The 20581-nt window shown below is 43.5% G+C and overlaps 6 protein-coding genes across 6 annotated transcripts; 1 reads left to right on the top strand and 5 right to left on the bottom strand.

Moving 5' to 3' along the window:
- Positions 1-140: 140 nt before the first annotated feature.
- On the bottom strand, positions 141-2218 carry BYT42DRAFT_574806 (uncharacterized protein). The gene is made up of 4 exons (XM_051568892.1): positions 1929-2218; positions 1753-1876; positions 1141-1694; positions 141-1078 (listed from the first exon to the last, which is right to left on the bottom strand). The coding sequence occupies exons 1-4, from the start codon at positions 2129-2131 to the stop codon at positions 439-441; spliced, it is 1521 nt and encodes a 506-aa protein (XP_051422617.1). The 5' UTR covers positions 2132-2218; the 3' UTR covers positions 141-438.
- Positions 2219-2606: 388 nt separating this feature from the next.
- BYT42DRAFT_388278 (armadillo-type protein) lies at positions 2607-6213 on the bottom strand. Its single transcript, XM_051563342.1, has 9 exons — positions 5981-6213; positions 5810-5902; positions 5465-5743; positions 5314-5404; positions 4221-5233; positions 3902-4139; positions 3392-3805; positions 2842-3319; positions 2607-2767 (listed from the first exon to the last, which is right to left on the bottom strand). Exons 1-9 carry the CDS (start codon positions 6092-6094, stop codon positions 2671-2673), a joined length of 2817 nt encoding a protein of 938 aa, XP_051422616.1. The 5' UTR covers positions 6095-6213; the 3' UTR covers positions 2607-2670.
- Positions 6147-7724, top strand: BYT42DRAFT_574804 (uncharacterized protein). The gene is made up of 3 exons (XM_051568891.1): positions 6147-6661; positions 6738-7039; positions 7108-7724. The coding sequence occupies exons 1-3, from the start codon at positions 6333-6335 to the stop codon at positions 7251-7253; spliced, it is 777 nt and encodes a 258-aa protein (XP_051422615.1). The 5' UTR covers positions 6147-6332; the 3' UTR covers positions 7254-7724.
- A 642-nt stretch (positions 7725-8366) lies between these two features.
- Positions 8367-9409, bottom strand: BYT42DRAFT_574799 (uncharacterized protein). Its single transcript, XM_051568890.1, has one exon. It carries the CDS (start codon positions 9168-9170, stop codon positions 8535-8537), a length of 636 nt encoding a protein of 211 aa, XP_051422614.1. The 5' UTR covers positions 9171-9409; the 3' UTR covers positions 8367-8534.
- BYT42DRAFT_469653 (uncharacterized protein) lies at positions 9252-9732 on the bottom strand (the record flags this gene model as incomplete). Its single annotated transcript, XM_051563546.1, has 2 exons — positions 9252-9338; positions 9421-9732. Coding segments are annotated over 2 exons (399 nt in total), but the record flags the coding sequence as incomplete, so codon positions are not given.
- Positions 9733-12850: 3118 nt separating this feature from the next.
- BYT42DRAFT_574794 (uncharacterized protein) lies at positions 12851-20519 on the bottom strand. The gene is made up of 10 exons (XM_051568889.1): positions 20227-20519; positions 20037-20162; positions 19866-19961; positions 19648-19799; positions 19248-19587; positions 19065-19175; positions 18855-18989; positions 18429-18791; positions 18127-18312; positions 12851-18057 (listed from the first exon to the last, which is right to left on the bottom strand). Exons 1-10 carry the CDS (start codon positions 20491-20493, stop codon positions 13054-13056), a joined length of 6780 nt encoding a protein of 2259 aa, XP_051422612.1. The 5' UTR covers positions 20494-20519; the 3' UTR covers positions 12851-13053.
- Between the last annotated feature and the right edge of the window lie 62 nt (positions 20520-20581).

Raw genomic sequence — 20581 nt, 5'->3', positions numbered from 1 at the left:
AACGATTTGACGCATAATTCGATAAACATAAGCCACGGCAACTTCCATTTTAGTAAATCCTCGCTCGGCATCGGATAAATTCGCCAAAAGAAAGAGTCAAACGGACAGGTTCGGAAAATCGATGGCCGGGATAGATCCATTATGCGTGTTACGTCAAATTCTGCTTTCTCGATATTCGACAGGGCTATGCAGCAGTAATACTGTCATCAAGAGTCAACATTTGATTTACGAATCATTAAAAAAGCAAAAAAAAATCATCGAAAGCACTGCTGACAATGCCTCAAAATCAATAACCGCATAGCTTTCAGAATATTACGACGAACAAAGTTTCAATGCAATATGTAATGTTTTTTATTAGTTCATTGATCGACAATGACTGTATGCGATGAGGAGCTCTTTCTACATTATATGTATTTGTATTGGTTGTCTTTTCTTACCCTACAAGGATTCTGAGTTGCAAAGTAGGTTCCACAGCACCAGGTTTTCAAGGCTCACTGTGTTGCGTCTGGTATAGGTGGTTCCTGCAGCTGTGCACATATTATCTTCCAAACCTAATCGATGAACGTCCCACAGCAAAACCCTTTCGTTGAACTTGTTCACCGCATTGCGTATCGCAATGGAAAACGCATTGCTTCTTCCAGCATTCCACGCCGTGGAGTCCATCACATTACAGCAGAAATATTGCGGCGTCCGCACCACAATCAATTGATGCGGGTAGATGGTTTCAACAGCATGCTCTAACAGGTTCGTAAATGCTTCGGCAAATGCGCTAGGACTAATCATATGCATGGCAATGTCCTTATTTCCGAGCCCAAACATAACGACATCAGCAGCCGGAATCATGCCGACTTGTTTTCCCATCGCACTTTTCCAGTCGTCTGTGATGATGCTTTCGATCGTGTTGTAATAAAATCTTGTATCGGCATGCCATGTCTCATTGATGACCAGCGGCTCATTCGGATCCATGGTCCACGGATAGAGTTCGTCTTTGGGATCTTCATCGTCGTCGTCGCATATGCATTGAGCATTGGTGTTTTCGTTACACCATCGATTGGTCGAGCTGAAGGCTTTCAAGTTTCTAAGGGTACCGAACACATGTTAGCACATGATACTAATTAAGCCATCATAAACACCACTTGCCTTCTTATATTGCCGTCGTCCCATACATGAACCACTTTGTTTTCCAAGCACTGGACGGCCTGACTGGTGCTGATGTACTCCATACGGCAATGGGTAGGAACAAATAAGCGACCATTTTGCGCGTGATCTTCCTGAGCGTCGCCAAACATGCCATAAAAGTCAAAAGGGTAGCGCGTCTGATAATATGTCTTGTCCATCCACATTCCCTCCATATGTGATGAGTTTCGCAGATCACATAAAGGTAAAGCAGATTGCCGAGGTTTCGACGGAGGCCCCACGATGAGCTTATTCGCCGACACAAATCGTATCGGCTGATATTGATGCAGAACCGGACGTTCCCAGAAATAAGAGCGATACTCGATCACCGTCTCCAAATGGTATATGCCAGCATGAGTGAATTGAACAGAGGCAAAATAAGCGTTTGTTTGCTTGGCGTGTTGTTGCATAGCAATAGGCACTTTGGTACTATTGCTTGTGGCGGTGGTTACCAGACTATCTGCTGGTCCTATGTAGCCGTCCCCTTTTCCGACAGAAGTAGCAGGTATGGGTCCAAGCTGTCAAAATGTTTAGGACCTAAAGCGCAGTGAGGTTGCCCTCTCTCTCTGTACTTACCAGAGTGACGATACAGATGGTATCATCTTCCTCCATATGGACATTGTCTGTTATAAAACTGCCGTCTAGATTAAGAAATATGGATTTCGGATTCCAGCCGTCCCAATATTGACGATCCGAGGCACTACTCCCAAGAATAAGTAAAAGGCAAACCTGCCATCACGAAGGATACATACAGCCAATCAATGTCGACTTGATCGCACGCGGTTGGTTTTGAAGTGGAGGAAACCTTGGTGGTAGCCGGGACAACAGAAGAATCGCTTTGCACGTCTTCCAACGATATATAGCTTGCGTAACGCAAATAAAGAATAGTAATCAACATTGTAAGCAGAACAGCCCCGAGCGCAAAGCTCGACCGCTGCGTAGACGAAACTTGCATACGATATTATCCAACAATGTCAATAACTTGAGATGAAAGGTCGATGACAGTGCCAAATTTTGAAGGGACGCAAATACCCCGCCCAAGTTCTACTTTGGAAGATCCCCTGGGCGTCGCCCCGATGGCCCGATATATTTTTTCACTGGATCGAACTCCGCACTTAATTATTACGAGTAATTCAGACACACATGTCGCACAAGTAGTAACTATTGTCGTGTGAATACAATGGTATGTTGTATCTTGGAAAGGGGTTCCAGCTGACCAACGACGCTTCTTCAGATGAAAAAGCCGGGGACCAAGCGCGTGCTGCGTTACACTGCCCTTACAATATTACCCAAATGTTTTCTCCGTAAGAAGCACTGATGAACTTTGTTCAGACCAAGTAAGAATACTCAACCAAAACTATTGCATTCTCATTATCATCATCGTCACTTTGTGCCTGCACTTCATAGATCGACCAAGGAAAATGTACCAGCAGCTTCCCTGTTGCATATTAAAGCTTTTTGCCTAAAATTTATTTAGCATACAGCATACATGTTCTATTTTCTCGTCCGATGGGCATTTTTTCGTCGATAGGCAGTAACAAAATCGGTCAAGATTCGTCGTACTTTGGTCCACTGTTTGCTCTGCACCGCACTATCAAGGAATAATCAACGATGAATACCCAAGAAATTACTAATACACCAATTTTTTTTTGATCCACAACGTACCTCATGTAATTTTCCAAAAACTCGTTCTTTTCAAGCGTCGGCAAGTTTTGTTCCGGGAGGCTATCCATGATGCCCACGATCCATTGGGCACTTTCCGCCGGTAATAATTGTGCCAGAGATTTTAAACTCGAGGCGACATCGGGAATCATATCCCAGTGGTAATGATAAATAAGCCCATTGAACAGTAGCATCACATAGTTTCTGCCATATTCTCGGATCAAAGTCACAATGCGCGAACCATTCTGCCCAATAGCCGCCGCGCTCCTAGCTGTATCAGGCGTCACAAGTTCATCTACGGATAACGCAATGCCGAAAAGTCGTCGATAGAATGTGATGACAGCCGTAAGCGCCTTTTCTTCTTCTAGGGATAGCCCCGCAAGACCAGCTTGGAAAATCAACGGAAGTAATGAGCTTTGAACAAGCGATGTTGGAGCTCGATCCAAAAAGGATGTGACCAACCGGAAATAGTCCTCAATCACTTTTTTGAAGAGTAGCAATACTCGGTTAGTCTTTTTGTAAATTTGTTTTTTCTTGGTATTGATGAGCTTACCATCAGGAATATCATCGAATTTGCGGCCATTGATCTTGCTGAAGACTGCATTACTCAAACGTTCCAGGAAGTTGAAACATGGTCCGACGGCTTCGGTTCCTTCTACGGCGTACTCGCGTACGACCCGTCCCGCAGCCCATATATACACACTAAGGCCATTTTGTTCAAATCCAGTGATTATTCTCTCCATCAACTGCGGTAACATGGAAACAAAGTGAACATTGTAGGATTGAACGCAGCTCCTAAAGATTTTGCAGAGTGGTTCGCAAAGGGTACTTTCATCGCCATAGCTGGAAAGGCACAGATCGAATACAGGCCATAATTCTCCAAAGAAACTGACACAAGGATGTGGTTGCCCAAGAGGAATATCGGGATGAATGATCTCGAAAAACGCACCAATCTCTTCCAGAGTATCTAGAATGAGTAACACGTCAAGTTAACACGCTGATTTCTTGACGGCGGTTGGGTTTCGTGATGAAATTCAAAGAAAAAAAAAGAGCTCAACCTTACCTCCTGCGCGAACACAGTCATCCTGACTGAGATTACTTTTACCTCGTGATAATAAAGTGTGAAGATCCTGAGCAAGTGGCATACAGAAAAGCTGCAAAGCATTTTGTAATTCGGCCACCGGAAGGACGGCCAGTACGTGAGCAACGGCTTCGGTCACTTCTCGTGCATCAATAAACGGTAACGATTTGATGACATTAACGTAAAACAGATGCAATTGCCCAATGTAATCCACCAGCAACTATTGTTTCAGTGAATCAAAATAAAAGATTCATTAACTGACCACTCTTCAACCGTGCGTGTCATCACTGAATTGACTTACGTTGCTGCAGTCTTTGCACAGATGTTTCAGAGCCAAAGCACTAGCCGCGGCTACTTCATCATTTTGGAATCCGGCAGAGATAAAGTTGAGTTGATAGGTGATGAACTGTGGATGATGTCTGGTCCACAACGAGTAGCGCGAAATAACGAGTGTCGCAGCGTAACGGATCTTGGGGTGGTCGGGAAGTTTGGAGAGAAATTCCATGATCTGCGGCATGACTTCTCCTTCAGTGACAGGGACTTCGGATCCCATCGCACGAAGAGAGAAAATGGGTGCTTCGATTTGCTGCCAGGATGCTTGATCTGCATTTTGTAAAAGAGCGGCTAATCGGTTCATCGGTTTAGCAAGACATTTTTGCGGACCAAGAATACGACAACAGTCTTTCAAAGTATCACCCATTTCGTGGCGGAAGTCACGAAAGTCATCTCGTTCAGTTGCTGACCATTCCGTCACGTCTTCAGGGTAATGCAGGTGATCGATGATGATGTCGACCAATCGATCAAAATAGGACTGGAAAGATGATATAGCGCCTTCGTAATGAGATGTGGTGAGTGTGTTTGTTAATTCGTACCAAAATTTGAATGTCATTTGCGCAATGTCGAGGTCACTGTAGGCTGTGCATTCGCAGATACCATCCAGAATGGGAATAAATGATTCTTGATGTTGAGCAATCAAGGACACGTAGGCTTCACCGGCTTCAATATACATTCGACAAAATCCGCGAACCATATCGGTGTCCTCCTCCTCTTTGGCCTTTTTTAAAGCCCCAAGCATAGGCGTGAGACGTGGGTATATCTTTTCGATGATGCCTTTGTACTCCATAACATCCCTCGTTTCATATATGATCTCGCAAACAACATCCACGGCCACGTCAAATAGATCGTCTTGCAATAATGCTTCGAATGCCAAATTGAGTAGCGGACTATTGCTCAACACGTTGATGTCAATGTCGCCTGTACGTAACCAGCTTGAAAGGCATCGTAAAGCGGAAATTTGAATTTCAACGTTGCCAGCTAATTACCAATGCGTTGAGTTAAGCAGAGCGGAAATAAGCAATGGCTGCGTTGCTCCGTTTTACAGCGACTGTACTGACCATTGGTTTCCATATATATGAGGAGTAATTTCAGTACCTCGACAGCATTATTCTCGATAAGAGTGACGGAGCGATCCTTGAATTCTTTGTCCTACCAACAGCAGATCAATAACTACCATTTTGTCACAAGAGTTGATTGACTTTGACTTACCGAAAGCGGTAAACGACTGTTGCCGCTCATTTCTTCGGGTAATACTTTGAGGAATTCAAGAACGCAAGGGGCGGTTTCGACGGTTTCGCCAAATTTGCCAAAAATATCTTGAATAGGCGTCTTCCAGTCGACAAGCTGGATGGCGAGATCGGCGACAGCTAGACAAAGCTGTATCATGAGAGCTTTGGGACCGGAAGTTGACAGCCATAATAGTTGCAGAAGAGAAGCACGCAGGGAATTGCGAGCAGCTGCATCTAGCTCACACAGATCGTATGTAATCTAACAATGAACGTTAGGGATTTTGTTCTTTTTTCTTTTTCTGCTTCTCAAAGGAAAACGGCCTACCTTTTGTCTGAATGTCTGCGCAGCAAAAAGACGCGACTCCAAATTGCTGTCAGTGGAATTTAACAGATAATCGGCGACTGACCAAGCTTCGGGCTGTAATAATAAACAAAAAAGTGAGCTTGAACTCACTCGAGAGCGAGTAGGATAGTAAGTAGACGACGGGGCAAGTACCTGTTTTTGGAAATTTTCGAGCCACCGACTGGCTTCCCTTTTCGATTTAGGATCACCAGTGGAGTATAAAGCCGAAAGAGCTGTCAAGACTTGAGCTACAGAATCACCAGACATTGAAAGTTCGTTTTCTTGAATGGCCCAAGATCAGCAAGTGGTGCTCTTTGCAATACTAGCAAAAAAAGATTCAGCTTTCCACGCCCTATTTTTCCGGGCACCACGCTTCGGTTCCGGCCATTGCCGGTCTTCGAAGTTATGATGTGACGTTGTTTTGCCCGGCCGGATATTCGACTCGCATACAATTCCCTCAAGTTCGGGGGTGGAATCAACCAGGAGCCTGAGCGTTTCAACACGCATGTGGTTGCGAGTGCCTTTCGGAGATCAAAAGGGGTCCACTGTGACAGTTGGCCTTTTCAACTTTTTTGAAATACGGAGCAAGTTGTCAACGTCTTTTATACTTTTTGGACATTCGCTTATGGACATGCAACATTTCGGTATTTCGGCCGCTGATATCAATCACGGTTGTACTTACCGTCCAGTGGACAGAAAATATAACGAAATGGATGCTTTTGACTTTGAATACATTGGGCAAACGGTTTACGACTTGGCCGAGTCTGACACCGAACTTGGTCCGAGGATAAAAGAGGCATTGTCAGTTATTGAAAAGGCATATCAAACTTATGGGTAAGCTATTGAAAAAATGTCTTGGTTCTATGGGTTTCCTGAGAAACGGACTTTAATGTGTGGCATGGTGATTTAGATTCTCTGCTGTTTCGCTTTCTTTCAATGGCGGTAAAGATTGCACCGTTCTTTTGCACTTGGTTGCTGCTGTTATTTCACGTTTAGAAACGGACAACAAACTGTTACGTACAGTTTTCGTTACTTACCCGAATCCCTTCCCGCATGTCGATGCCTTTGTGAAAGCTTGCGCATCTCGATACAGGCTTGACTGTGTCTCTATTCCCGGACCAATGCGACCAGCTTTACAAGAATTCCTTAATTTATCAGACCCCAAACCAAAAGCGATATTTGTTGGCATTCGCCGGACGGATCCATATGCTGGTAAGAACAGATGTTGGCTTCCTTGCTGTTTGTTTGCCACTTCTAAACGGGGTTTCCTTTCTATTCAGAAAATTTGACGCATTTTGACAAAACTGACGAGGGCTGGCCCGAGTTTATGCGCGTTCATCCTATCATCAATTGGCACTACAAAGATGTATGGGATTTTTTGATCAAACTAAAAGTGCCTTATTGCTCGCTTTATGATCAGGGGTAAGCGGAGATTGATCCTCGTCTATCGGATCAAGACAGTCGTATTCATTTCAAGTTAGGTATACATCTTTGGGCAGTATGGAGAATACACATCCAAATCCGGATCTGCAAAAGAGAGATGATGACAATGGATATTTCCCTGCATATCAACTACTTAACGAAGCACATGAACGCTGTGGAAGGATAGGCACTTCCAAACGATAAATTTTGGCTCGATGCGATATGGATGGATACCACAGGGGAATAAATTGTTTGTCACTATCAATCATCTACCGGCAGCAAGAAGATGATTTCTTTGTGAAATCTAATATGATATGATATAAATAAGGGTGCTTCTTCAATTGACGGACAGAATCAAATCAACAAGACGAGGTTGCACAAAGATCCTCGTTTTGTAGATAGGCAAAGCGTACAAAGACAATCTGCTGGCCTTTTTTAAATAAATATGGCAGTTGAACGTGGGAATTCCCAAGTAGGACATTTTGTTTCACTGGGTAAAATAAGTTTCCCCTACTGATTTTGGCTTAGTCATCAGTAAGATGCCTGTATTTGATTTTCGGCGAAAGATCTCTCATCTATAAAGACACCGTAAAAGACAAAGTACATCCAATATCGATCACATGGCTTTTGTCAAAAGGAAACATCGTGAAAAAACGTCCTCATCTTTCATTTGCAACTTTACTATTGAAATTCCTGAAAGTTATAATGTAATATATCAAGGGAAACTTTCTTTGGCCCAAGGCATGATGTAGAATCTGATTGGACAGATCAGAAATATGCTATGCAGCAAATTTCCATGGGACGGTTTTATTATGCGAGAGTAGAAAGAAAAATAAAATAAAAGAGGTCATAAGTTATTAAGCAACAAATGCAAATAAGCAAAAAGGTGGAGTAATCATAAAAATGTAGAATACACATAAATAACCAGGAAAGCAATGAAGGAATGGGCGGGTTGAGAAAATCAAATGGATCATATAGTGATGGAAGTGGCAGTGGTGATGGTGGTGTAATTCGCATCTTCTGGATTAGTATACAATACCATTCCATGGGTTGTCGTACGAAAAGATAATAAATATAAAAAAAGATTTTTGTTCTCATTTCTATATAATGACCTCGCTACGGTTTTGCTTTTCGATATTTTTCGTCTTTGGATTTGTTCTAGCTTCGTAACATTACTGGGGAGGAAAAATCAAGGAACCAATTTTGTCGTCGGACCTTGAACTGAATATCAGCACTTGGTTCTTCCTCTTTCCCTCATGAATATCGTTTTTTTTGTATCTCTCTCTCATCGTAGATCGGTAGTCGCAAAAGGAGATTCTGTCATGTTGGACGAAGCGTATGGTACAAACTGAGTAGACGACGGTCCAAAGTAATGCTGCTGTTCTGGATGATGTGCTAATATATCGGTCCCGTTGTTGGCCGATCTTAGAAAGGATTCTGCCGTCGTAGGATGACTGTCGTTTCTGGTGCCTCTTTCAGTTATGGTACCGGGCTCTGGAGCATTGACAGTGCTTGCACCGGCGGCGGTAGTGGTTTCAGAGTTGCACGGAGCAATACCAAGTACGTTAGGATAATATGAATTAGGATACGAGGACGAAGGATAACCCATGTAAGTCGAATGATGATAAAATAGCGATGGCTGATGTGAAGATGGCATGGTGGCTGGGGATGCGTTGTCGCTGTACTGTTGAAACGTAAGGTTCGGTTGGAACGACGATTGTAAAGTTGGTTGATACTGATAGTGATGTAGGAAATCGTCTTCACCATGACCATAGATTCCGTTCATATAAGGCCGTCTGGAAGACGATTGCGTTATCGTCACATAGTTGGAAGACGTATTATACCCGGTTTCAGTGGATGAGGGACCGGTTGAGGATATATCACTTTCTTCATTGATGGGTGCGCAAAGAATTTGGGGCATTGTATCGTATGCATAACTGTGCCTGGAGATGTAGCCACGCGGGCTCGATGTTTTGGAGGTAAACGTGCTGGGACTTTGGCCTCCATTTCGCCGGGTAATACAAAATGGGCAATTACGCACAAACCTAGCAACGAGTTCTTTTGGAATCCAAGAATACTGTCTTCGCACCTAAAACAATAGCAACGATTTTAATTTACCTGACATTTAATGGTTTGAATAAAATGAAAGTTTTTTTTTTCTTTTTTGTTACCAATGCGGAGGTTTTGTCTCTGCCACCATGATGTGCATCCCTGTGAGCCTTCACGAGGACAAAATAAATTTCTTCCTTTATAGCTACGGGCTTGTTATCATGACACACAATATCCATGGATCCGTTTTGCAGTTGAAACATCTTTTTCACCCAAAATCTGAACTGTGCAGTGGAAATAGCCGTGTTCCTGGGATCCCTGAGAACTTGCTGAATTAGAACGTAACGTTGCTGATCGACAAGTGCTTTGTCTCTTTTTTTGGGGCTAAGGTTTTGTAGATAATCCTTGATAATGGCTTTGAACTCGTCTTCTGTGGGTAACTGGTTCTCATCATCAAATGCATCGTCAGGCGGAGTTGATTGCTGAACATAGAAACGGCTGCTCTCTTGAAGATCGTATTCTGTGTACGGATAGGAATGGTGCGGAAGCGAGATAGCTGGCGATTGCATAATACCAAAGACAACTGTGTGAAAAAAAGGGGAAAGGGTAAAAGAAAGGGATGGTCTGTGTGTTGCTATTGAAATAAAACAAAAAGAAATAATAAAAAAAGGGAGATGAAATATGCACAGTTAAATGGTTTCGGCGGCGCGGCGATTATCAAGGAATGGTTATTTCGGAACTTAAGCTTCCACAAACACGTCAGGCGTGCGGTGCAAGAGTGGGTAGAATATAACATGAACACATCCAATGCCATGACCCATTGTCCGATAGTCGGAACTTGCCATTCATTTTCCTCTCTCTGTTTATCATACCTTTCATTGCTTCACTGTGCCGATCAAAAAATTCAGGGTCCTCTTCTGACAAATTAAACTTGCTACAGGGCGCCAGCCGTATATATATATATATATTTCGTAGAGGAATGATCATTTGGTAGTCCTACCGTTATTTGTTTATTATCACATTTGTTATATGTTTTTCTATTGCAAGCTTGTATGTAGGGTTTATGGTGGCTATTATGTGTCCATATTTACCGTCAGCAATATCTATCAATTTCTTCCATTTGGTTAAAAGCAATCCAATTTCAATAAAGCCTGATTAAGAAAAAAAGAAAACATTTCTACATTGCAGCAGATACTCTTTTTCCGCTGGGTTGGGCATGCCAAGTACATCTTCGATACCACACGAACTTTTTCGTTCCCCTTATTTTATCCGGCACTGACAACAATGTATATCCCTTTCCTGAATGAATAGACCCTGATTTGGCAGATCAAGCCGTGCGGCTCGGATTACCCAATATTTGTTCTTTTTCTTTTCTCACCTTTATATAACTCTATTCAATCTTTTAATAAAATGTCCTCTTCAAATAGTATTTTGCGGACGCCGATCCAAAATCATGGCAAAAAGTGAATAGAACAATAAAGTTGTTGACATGTCCACTAATTCGATGATGAGAACAATTAAAAATGCAAATAATGAAAATTTGGCATTTTTTATATAAGACACGAATGGAGCTAATGTGCCATAAGACTGGAGGATACAAACCTCCCAGTCGCTAAGGTTCCGTCTATCCATCGTTTGAAGAATGAGGATGACAGTATACTGAACTTGTATTATCAGTGTGATGGGTCGGAGCTTGCGAGGTAGGAAGAGGAATGCCATGTTTTGGGTCAGGAATGAACCGGACTTTCTGTGAAAGTTCATGTCGCAAAACAGCATAGCCATGCCGTAAATCGGCTTGTGAAAAAAGCCCAAGAACTTAACATCGCTTGAGTACGGCATCCATGATAAAGGGGTTTCATTCATGAATGGGCAAGAGAAATGGGCATGAATCTGGTTGCTGCTTACCGATATGCGTTGGAACGACAAACAGATGAATTGATGTCGTCCATTGATTCTGTTTTGATCGATGCCTGTAAAGGCAGCCGACATATATAGTTCATTGTGCCGATTGCACAAAGATATATATGCGGAGTACTCACCGATTTACACCAGGTAATTCAAAATCCACACCATTGCCTATTAATCGCGACGTATATTGGTAGTAACCATTGGCAATTTATTCAAGATTCCAAAATCGCTCAGATTCAGTTTGCCCTTGACGAGAATAACCGGCGGTGGAAGAATATCGAACTGCGCGCCCTAAAAAAAAGTCGCGCGTGACACCAGATATCAAAGCTCTCATGACAACAGCATACTATAAGAACGTTCTGTCAATAAGAATGTTAACCGCGCCAATTGTAGGATACGGAAGATCAGGGAGAAAGCACAGATTTATCGCGGATCAGGAGATTAAGGGGAAGAAAGGTCCCAATTATCGGAAAAAAGGTGGCTAAAGAAATGTGGAAGACACAACAGAAAACTGGACATACGAGACATCTAACTGATGACAAGGTTCCAAGATAATGTTGTATGGGGTCGGGTTATTCTTGGCTTTGCACAGTGTTTGCGGGGCAACATTATCTTGGCATGACTCGCATATGTGTAAACTATGGGCGGTAACAATTATGCGTGTTCGTGAGGCAAGGAATGGATCGACGTAAGTTTGCATGAATAAACAATGCATATTGCAAACGGTTTGGCAACGACCAATTGTCGGCGACTGGGGTCTGTCCCTAGTGAGGGGGTCCGTTTTTAAGGGATCAACGCCCCTGGGACAAAGAAACCAGTTGGCGGTAAACCACATTTGAATATAAGCCATTTTTTTGCCGGAAAAACTTTCGCGATGCAGAAAACTCTTCCTTTTTTCTTCAGTATTGTATGCTAGCATCTGCTATTACATTAGAGGTTTAATGGAGACATCTCGACTAACTTTCGAGCGTGTTCACGAGCCTTGAGTGCAGACTCGCTATTGTCTGTACCTCACCAGAATATGCAGATCAATTCAATCTGTAACCTACTCTATTTCAAATTTTCCTACGCATGTCAAATAGAAATACAAAGCGAAAATCCCGGACCGAAAGACTATGTGTATGGAAGCTTATCTAACACGGATCACAGACCCAGATTCAGGGGCGGAGTCCGGGAGTGAATGGAGCACGTACCACTCGGATCAATCTTCTCGGAGTAAGATTTAAATTACATATTCAGAGATACCGGATTGTGGCCTCTAGTAAACTACCGCCGGTAGTCTTTTTCGTATCAAAATTTCAAAAGCTAATTTATGAAAAAGGCAATTAGATAGAATTGTAAAAAAATTACGGGTTAGCTTTCTAACTTGTCAAAATCCAATAATTTGAAACCAGCCGGTTCAAAAAGGCCTTGCACAGGTGGGATTTTTGAACACTTTTTTGGGCATCCTTTACATTACAGCTTGGCTGCAAGTGCTCAATTTGTATCATATAGCGTCGAGAGAATAACATTAGGCCAGCAACCTCATTTAAGAGGTCCACCAAGGTGAACCGTGTTTATGCATCCCATTCTCCCGTGGGATTTAGCTTGTTATTTCTAATCGAAGTTTACAATCCAGATATAATTGCCTAGAATGTCTCGATGGTGATCATTGCCATGTTATGTTAGTGATGTGTTTTTGTGTACAGTTTTCAACTATCCTTTATTTTGAGATGGGATTTCTCCGGATTAAGGATTGGCAGTTGCTGATTATTTAGAAACGGTTCTTCAGGTATGAAATGAAATGATCTATCATGCTTTGGTTAAATATTTACAAGGCTCGTGTTGGAATAATTTGGATTATTTGTTCATAATCGCTGTAGACTCCAATTTACAATTTCCAGTAACAGAACAAGGTTTTGCTCCCGCCCAACATTCTTGAAAACGCCAAGTTTTCGCGCCAGCTCTGATTTGTTCTGCACTGGCATGTATTCGCTTCCACACTTGTCGCACTGCTTCATCAAGTTTTCTTTTTTGATCGATCGGCATCGAGTACAAACTAAATCTTGAAGTTGGTAGGACGCGAGCCAACGTTGGACTTCGGATATCATGCGATCTTCAATCAACGTCTTGTCGTATTCCAGGTGACATCCACGGCAACGCCACGGCTGTAATTGCCCGTTTTCGCTCATCAGTCTGCGATCACGGCAAAAGTCCAGATCCGTCGTATAATTGCAGTAGGTGCAAATCACTTCGGTCAACTTGTAGTATTCGCATGGGTTGCGAAATTGGGCCTCGGCACTGAAATCGCTTAGTCCACCAATTGCTTCCAGAACGCTTCGTTTCAAGACGCGAACTTGATCTTCTACGCGTGAATCCAGCGACATGACAGCACATACTGATTTCGTGAATTCCAGAGCCGGGTTGCTAAGCGTTAGATGGGACCCTGGAAGTTGAGGAAACGCAAGTTCGGAGCCCGCCTGAACTAGGTGATCGTTTTGTCGTGCAACAATATCCGGAATCCACTGAAGAATTTTGCGCATGATGTTGTGTCTTATAAAGTCTTGTAATTTCTCTGAGCGAGGATCTGGCATCGTCGAATCCGCTTTTTGTATATCAGCGGTAATGGATCGGGGAAATTCTCGTTTCGACTGATGCATCTTGTAGATGTAAGCTCCAATGACTTTTTTGAACATGTCTTGGACAATGGGAGGAAGATAATCCTGAATGTTCCACTGCATATGAACCGTCGATCCGGACCCACGCTTATTGCCGCCACCGTTGTCCACTAGAATTCCTCCGTAGTTCATTTCGTCCATCCACACCAGCATATCCCAGTAATCCACTGACGATAAATCAAGCACTTCAAAGATCTGCTTATGTTGGATAGATCGATACAGGTACTCGCAATAGGGTTGCGCACTTTCGATGGTCTCCTTGGACGTCGATAACATGATCTTGTAAAAGTTGGCAAACACAATCTTTGCACCTAGTCGCTTGAACTCCGCCAGTAGTTGCATGAATACTTTCTTCATCATGCCGTGAATCACACCATACAGAGAAGGATCATACATATTGGACGTGCTGCTGGACAACCAACGATGCAACGTATCGAGCATCATCTCACCGAGCTTGTTGTCTTGAGCTACAGCTTCATAAAACCATTTTTGTACCGTCGAACGCAGCATGCTGAACGTTTTTCCGGTCACCATTCCATCACCGAAGCTCGCCGTGTTGTGAACAATGCCCTTGCTGTAATCGTCAAGTGTATGAATCGTATTGTCGAATCCCGTGGAGCCGGAGGTGCCCTCCAATTCGTTGATGATGGGTGCCTCCAGAATACTGTTGAGGCATAACCGCATCAAATCAATTTCCACACATACGTTTTCGTACACGTCAGGATGGTTCAGTTCGGTGTTCACGAGTTCGTTCATCATAAACGTGTTCTCGTCTTCTTCTCTTCCACCTAGATCGGGTTTGTTCGCAGGAGACCACCATAATACCATGTCACTGCTGATCAGGCGTCGAGATAAAAAGACATCAGCCATGAAAAGATAAGCATCATCTGGGAGATTACAAAACGGTACGTTTGCATATCGTGCTTGACCCAAACGCTCGTTAATCCAGGTGCCCAATTCAATGTAACTGTGCAGCATACGCTTGATGGCCGGTTGAAGCCAATTGAGGGCGTCAAATTTGTTATCTTGCTGGAGTGACGGAGTTTTCAGATACGGAAATTCATTGAGAATGCGCACTTGCTGAACGATGTAAGCCGAATTGCGCGGTGAACTGATTGCAATCACGGTTTGCCCTTTTTTCTGATCCTGATACTTACGCAGTATCTTGTTCACAGCACGGAAGACCACGCGTTCTGATTCGTGATAAGATACAGCAAAATCCAGATCAGGCTTGTATTGCACGGTGTCGCTTGCTTTACTGTCAGCATTCTCATTCCAGGTTTCCTCATACTTGGCTTTGTAGAGACGGTTGATGTTTGGCATTTGATGATTTCGCTGATTGGTACCGACGATAAATACATGACACTGGTCTAATGCTGCTCCAACGAGCGCAAAGACGTGGCGATTATCGCAGTTGACGTGATAAAGGTAGAGAAAGTGGAAATCCTTTGGCTGCAGTACATAGCTGTTGATGCTGTCTGTCCGTGGGGTCAAATCCGACAGATCAAAATAATCATCCAAGCTTTTGCGCACGGCTATCTCCTTGGCGACCTCACAGGAGGTTCCAAGCTGCAGTACCGCCCGTATGTGCAAAGGAATCTGGGTCTCGTAGACACCTTCGGTTGATGGATGGCTAAATATACTGGAGAACTTCTTTTGTTCGGCTTGAAAATCTTTCTCATCCATGCTGATGTGAAATAGATTGATACAGGGATGGGATCGAGGTAATGTCCTGACACATTTTGTGATTTCGCAGGATGGGCTTTCGCGCAATATCTCGGTCGAATCTTCTTCTCTGCTGTTGACATAGAATGTGCGAGGCACCCTCAGTTTCACATTGTGAAGACGCCCTTGAATAACGACCCACAAACGATATTCTCCCTGCACATCAGTTTCAGCGATATGTAGGATGTCCCATCGACTAGCGACAAGCGAGCCTGTTTGTCGTCGGAAATATCCACTGACGTCGCTGCGATCGTGGAGCCGTGACGATTGGTTTGCTTTTCTTCGCTTTAACCGAGCTACACGTTGTCGTTCCCATTTTCTCTTTTGATATTGTAGCCAGGCTCCGTAGTCGGTGTGCATATCCGGCATATTTGCCGGCAGATCTTCCTCCGCCAGCGGGGCTTCTTCCTCATCGACTTCCATATCTGCTGTTTGGCGCCTTCGTTTGACAAGTTTTGCGACCTTTGACATGTGAACCGCCGATGCTTGGTTACCTACACCTAATTCCTCGATATCCTGCATTTCGATGTCTATCGACTGTTCATTGGCATCATTTCCGTTTTTCGTGGTTTCGCTAGTGTCATCTGCAGCGAGAGTGGGCGAAGCTTTATCAACCTTTGTAAACAGGTCGGTGATGCGATATTGCTTGAATTTATCGTCCTTTGCTGCCACACGATTATACAACCAGTCCGGATGTCGCACTCTGGGCACAGGATTAAGCACTTTCTGCATAGCCGCTGGAATGGTGATGAGTTTTTGGATAACCGATCCGAAACGTTCCAAGTAGTAGGGCCAATCGAGGATCGTACGAATGTCAAAGTCGACCAGAGCGTTATCCTTGAGCCATTTTCTGAGAAAGTGTTTCTTGACGCTCGATTCAGCCGAAAAGATGGCGACTGGAATAGCTCGTTCAGACACCGGGAGATCGTAGGGACGCGCAGAGATGATAAATTTACAGGCCAAGCCCTTGTCCTTCACCATTTGATCACCCAAAAACTCGGCCAATCTTTTTGCTGTGCTGATGGCGGTCGACTTTTGTGATCCGTAATCTTCCAGGGTCTTGGACATACTTCGATTTTCGGAAATCAGATCAAACAATTCGTCGTCGTTCAAATTGGCAGCTTTGCTGTAAAGAACATCCAACCAGCGATTGGCGACCTTGGCTACGGCCGCATAGCATTCTTCCAAATTGCTTCCGTCGAGAAACACCTTGAAAATTTCGGACTGGAAAATCTTGATGAGCTTCAGCTCGCCTCTTCGCTTGACCTCGAAACCTTTCAACTCGGCCAATGAACCATCTTCATTAAAGACAGCGTATCGCTTCTTGAGCAATTTATCTTCGACGGTAGATGACGGCAAAATCATCGCACGGTAAGGACCGTCGATTTCGAAAAAGATGCTGTTCTCGCTGTGCACGCTGTAATCAAAAGTGTCCTTGTTCGTCAACGTCTGATACTGATGGTTGGTGAATTTGGCGTGGACAAGGTGGTTCAGCATAGTACAAGGATAGTCGATCTTGAAGCTTTTGCCGTTCTTTAGCTGAAACTTGAATGTTTCCGGAAAGCTTTTTGGTAAAATACACCAAATACCGTCTGTATCCAATTCCAGCGGTCGTCCGATCCGTTCCACCAGCTGACGAGCCATTTGAATGATTTTCGCGCCTGTAAGACAGACGATACCCGCCATTTCCAAGGAGTGCCATCGGGCGCCTTTTCGCATAACGTAACCATAAAACGAGTTGAGAATACATTTGTGGGCAAGCTGAAGGGAGTCGTACAATACAATCATATTTTTCGCCTCCGCCACTTTGGTAACTGAGCCTTCGCTGTTTGCTTGGTCCAAGTTTTGTTTCCATTTTTTATGTAAACCCTTGTACTCGTATCTTCGATCACGAAATGCACGTACAGTCTCGATATAGAAAGGATTCTCTCGCTGACAAATAATAGATTCTCGTTCCATCGTTTTCGTCTCTCGAACTTTTTTGTACACACGTTTACAGTAATCCGTCAGGCGTTTATGCAGTAACGTTGTCTGTTCGGCTTCGCTTAGTTCATGCCATGGTCGGGGGGCACCGTTAGGGACTTTGGGCGGAAAGGTCTCTTGAGTCAACTGATTGTGAATCATCTTGTGCTCGTTTCGTTTGGCTGGAAAGAACTCGCCACGCCATGTCCAAGTCATACGTCGATCGCAGGTTTTACCGGGTCGGTTGAATTCGCATGTGGCACACATGGATTCATCAATCATAGCGTCCGGCTGTAAGCGATTGGTGAGAATAATGTTTGGATACATGGCAGCCACATCCAAGTGATAAATAAAGGGTGGTTCATGCCGAATGGGTCTGTCTCGCAAATCTTCCAGTTTGGCTTTGATAGCATCGCGAACTTCATCATAATTGGCGATATCATCGACGCTCTTCTTCTCTTCCACTTGAATTGTAAATTTCAGCGCGTCTTCAAGCTGATCAATAAGCTGGATGATTTTACCCTCGTTAGAGTTTTTGTGTATAGACAGAGGAAAAATACAGTTTCAACTACTTACTTGCTGCGCAGCTTCCGGTTCGATTTTGAAATCACTTGCAATGTCACTGCGAAACACACCAGCTTCGAGAGCTTCCACGTGGCCACCCACGTACGTCTCACTTTCCAGAAGATGACCTTCGAAGATTTTGCCCGTTTCTTCAGTGTGTTTATTTGGCATAATCACGTTGACTTTGTAAGCTTCGACCTAAAAAAACATGAAGCGAAAAAATGTAGAGTAAGTACCAATTCAGTAAAACGAATTAGCCTCGGTAGCCTTGATCAATGAGCATCTATTTCAAATATGATACTGTTGCTACATACCATAAGTAATAGTTCGCAGAGAGTACCGGAACCTTTGCGGAGAACTTCGTCAGGAATCAAAGGAATGATATTGCACAGAGAGAAAATGAATGGATGAACATATTTCATGTATAGATAATACGTAGCGACAGCGTCAGAGACCGAATACTGTGCCAGCAGTTGAGGTCGTTCTGCTGCAAACGGAGTCATGTCTTCTGGATCCAATTCCATTGGATTATATCCCAATTTAGCCGTCGTTACTGCTTTGAGACCCTGACTGCCTTGGGGTAAATATGAATCGCGCTTCACCCATCGAAACGCATCCATGTGTGACGCATGTTTACACTTGTATTCATCTTCCTCATCCTTGTAAACGCCAATTTCCTACAGTTGCCACGGTAAGCTAAATGTCCGGTACAGGTAAGCTTGATCATTTTTTTCTTTTACCTGATACATATCAAGACCATGAATCTTTGCTCTGGCTTCAACAAAGGGCCAATCGAAAAAGTCACCGTTATAAGTAACATAGATCGACGGTTTGGCGTCCTGAATATGTTCAAAGAAACGACGTAACACAGACAACTTTTGTTTTGGTGCATAAAAAAGTACAGATCAGCAAAAGCCAAAGTTTCTCACCAAATAATAAGTCCATCCTACCTCGTCTGATTCGTTGAAAATTGTAAAAGGACCTTCAAAGTCTGGTTTTGGTGTATATTCGAAATCTTCAATATCTTGACTGACAATTTCGCGATTGGTAATCAGATAACCCTGCATGGATACAATGATCAGTGAGTGATACATGAAACGATGATACAATAGAATGGAATCAAAAGTGCTTACCCTTCCGTCGATCATGTAAGAAATCATCATGATTTGATCTATGGAAGCATCTGGAAATTTGAGTGGAAGTTTGGTCGTTTCAATATCAAAGGCTAAAATGACAGGTTCCGGACGATGAACCAGATCCGATCTTCGGCTGAGAGAAACCGTCCCATCCGGCAATGCTTTGACTGTGTACCAGAGACCGACTCGAATATCGAGGTCGATCGCGACACGAGCATAATATGGAATATCGTATTCACGGATATCGATAATATTATCTAGAGCGTCCTGGGTACTCCTTCGTGAAGACATGGATGCCAAATGCGATTCGTGATCGTACTGGATATTATTCGCTTCGCTAAAGAACGAGTATATTAGACATGCATACGTCAAGCTTAGCATGATAATGGCCACTCACTTGACGACGTCGGCATATGTATCGGCAGCATTTATTTTTGCCTGATTCTTCTTCACCAACGGTAGGATAAATTTGCGAACAGTTAGCAGATCAGATACGTTTCGAAAGTTGAGCTGTATGAAGGTGCGGGAATTGCCAATCAAGTGGTTATGCTATGAAAGGTTACGCAAGGTTATTAGCCAATCCACATGAACAATATCTACGCCAGCAATTCTTACCTGCTTCAAATCCTCTTTTTGCACACGTTTGACAGACTCAATAGTTGTTTCGAATTTTCGACGTAGGAACTCCTCCACTTCCGCTTCTGTACCGCGCTATTGATTTGATGTATTGAGTATGAGGATATTCCAGGTTGTGCAATATTTTCGATCATCCTTTTTTTTTTATACCTTGCAACCAATGTAAAAATAGGGTGAGTACGTCAATGTGGATTTGAAAGTTTCTCCATTCTCGTTGATGAAATAGTAATTGACGCCAGCTCGACCTCCGGGCCAATCGTCATCTTCAATGATAGTCTATATGTTTGTTTAGAACAGCAGTTCTCATCCGGTCGTGGTAACACAGTCAGGGTCAATTTACCGCATGCATGTTGATCAACCATCCTAGGCGTTCAGGGCCGTCTTGGTATTTTTCAAATCCGAATCTACTCTCCAGTTCATCGAGTGCACGAATATCGTCAAATCTTTGATCCAGGTTGGTCGGATCGGTAGTTGAGCTTGAGGAAGGTAATCCATATTTCTGAAAAGCAGTGGAAGAGGTCGGCCTATTATAGCCTGCCCTTCGTCCTCTTCCTCTTCCTCTATTGAATTTCGACGAGCTTACGCCAAATTCTGGCCTCAAAGACATGGTTGACTGAAACGCCAAAAAAAAAGACACGCTTCAAAAATTATTAGGAACGCGTTCCTCGCGTCTTTGGTGCGGAATTTGAAAGTCT

Source organism: Radiomyces spectabilis (assembly GCF_025331425.1).
Source record: "Radiomyces spectabilis strain NRRL 2753 chromosome Unknown BYT42scaffold_8, whole genome shotgun sequence".
NCBI classification, from domain to species: Eukaryota; Fungi; Mucoromycota; class Mucoromycetes; order Mucorales; family Radiomycetaceae; genus Radiomyces; species Radiomyces spectabilis.
This window is presented reverse-complemented; position numbering and strand designations above follow the sequence as displayed.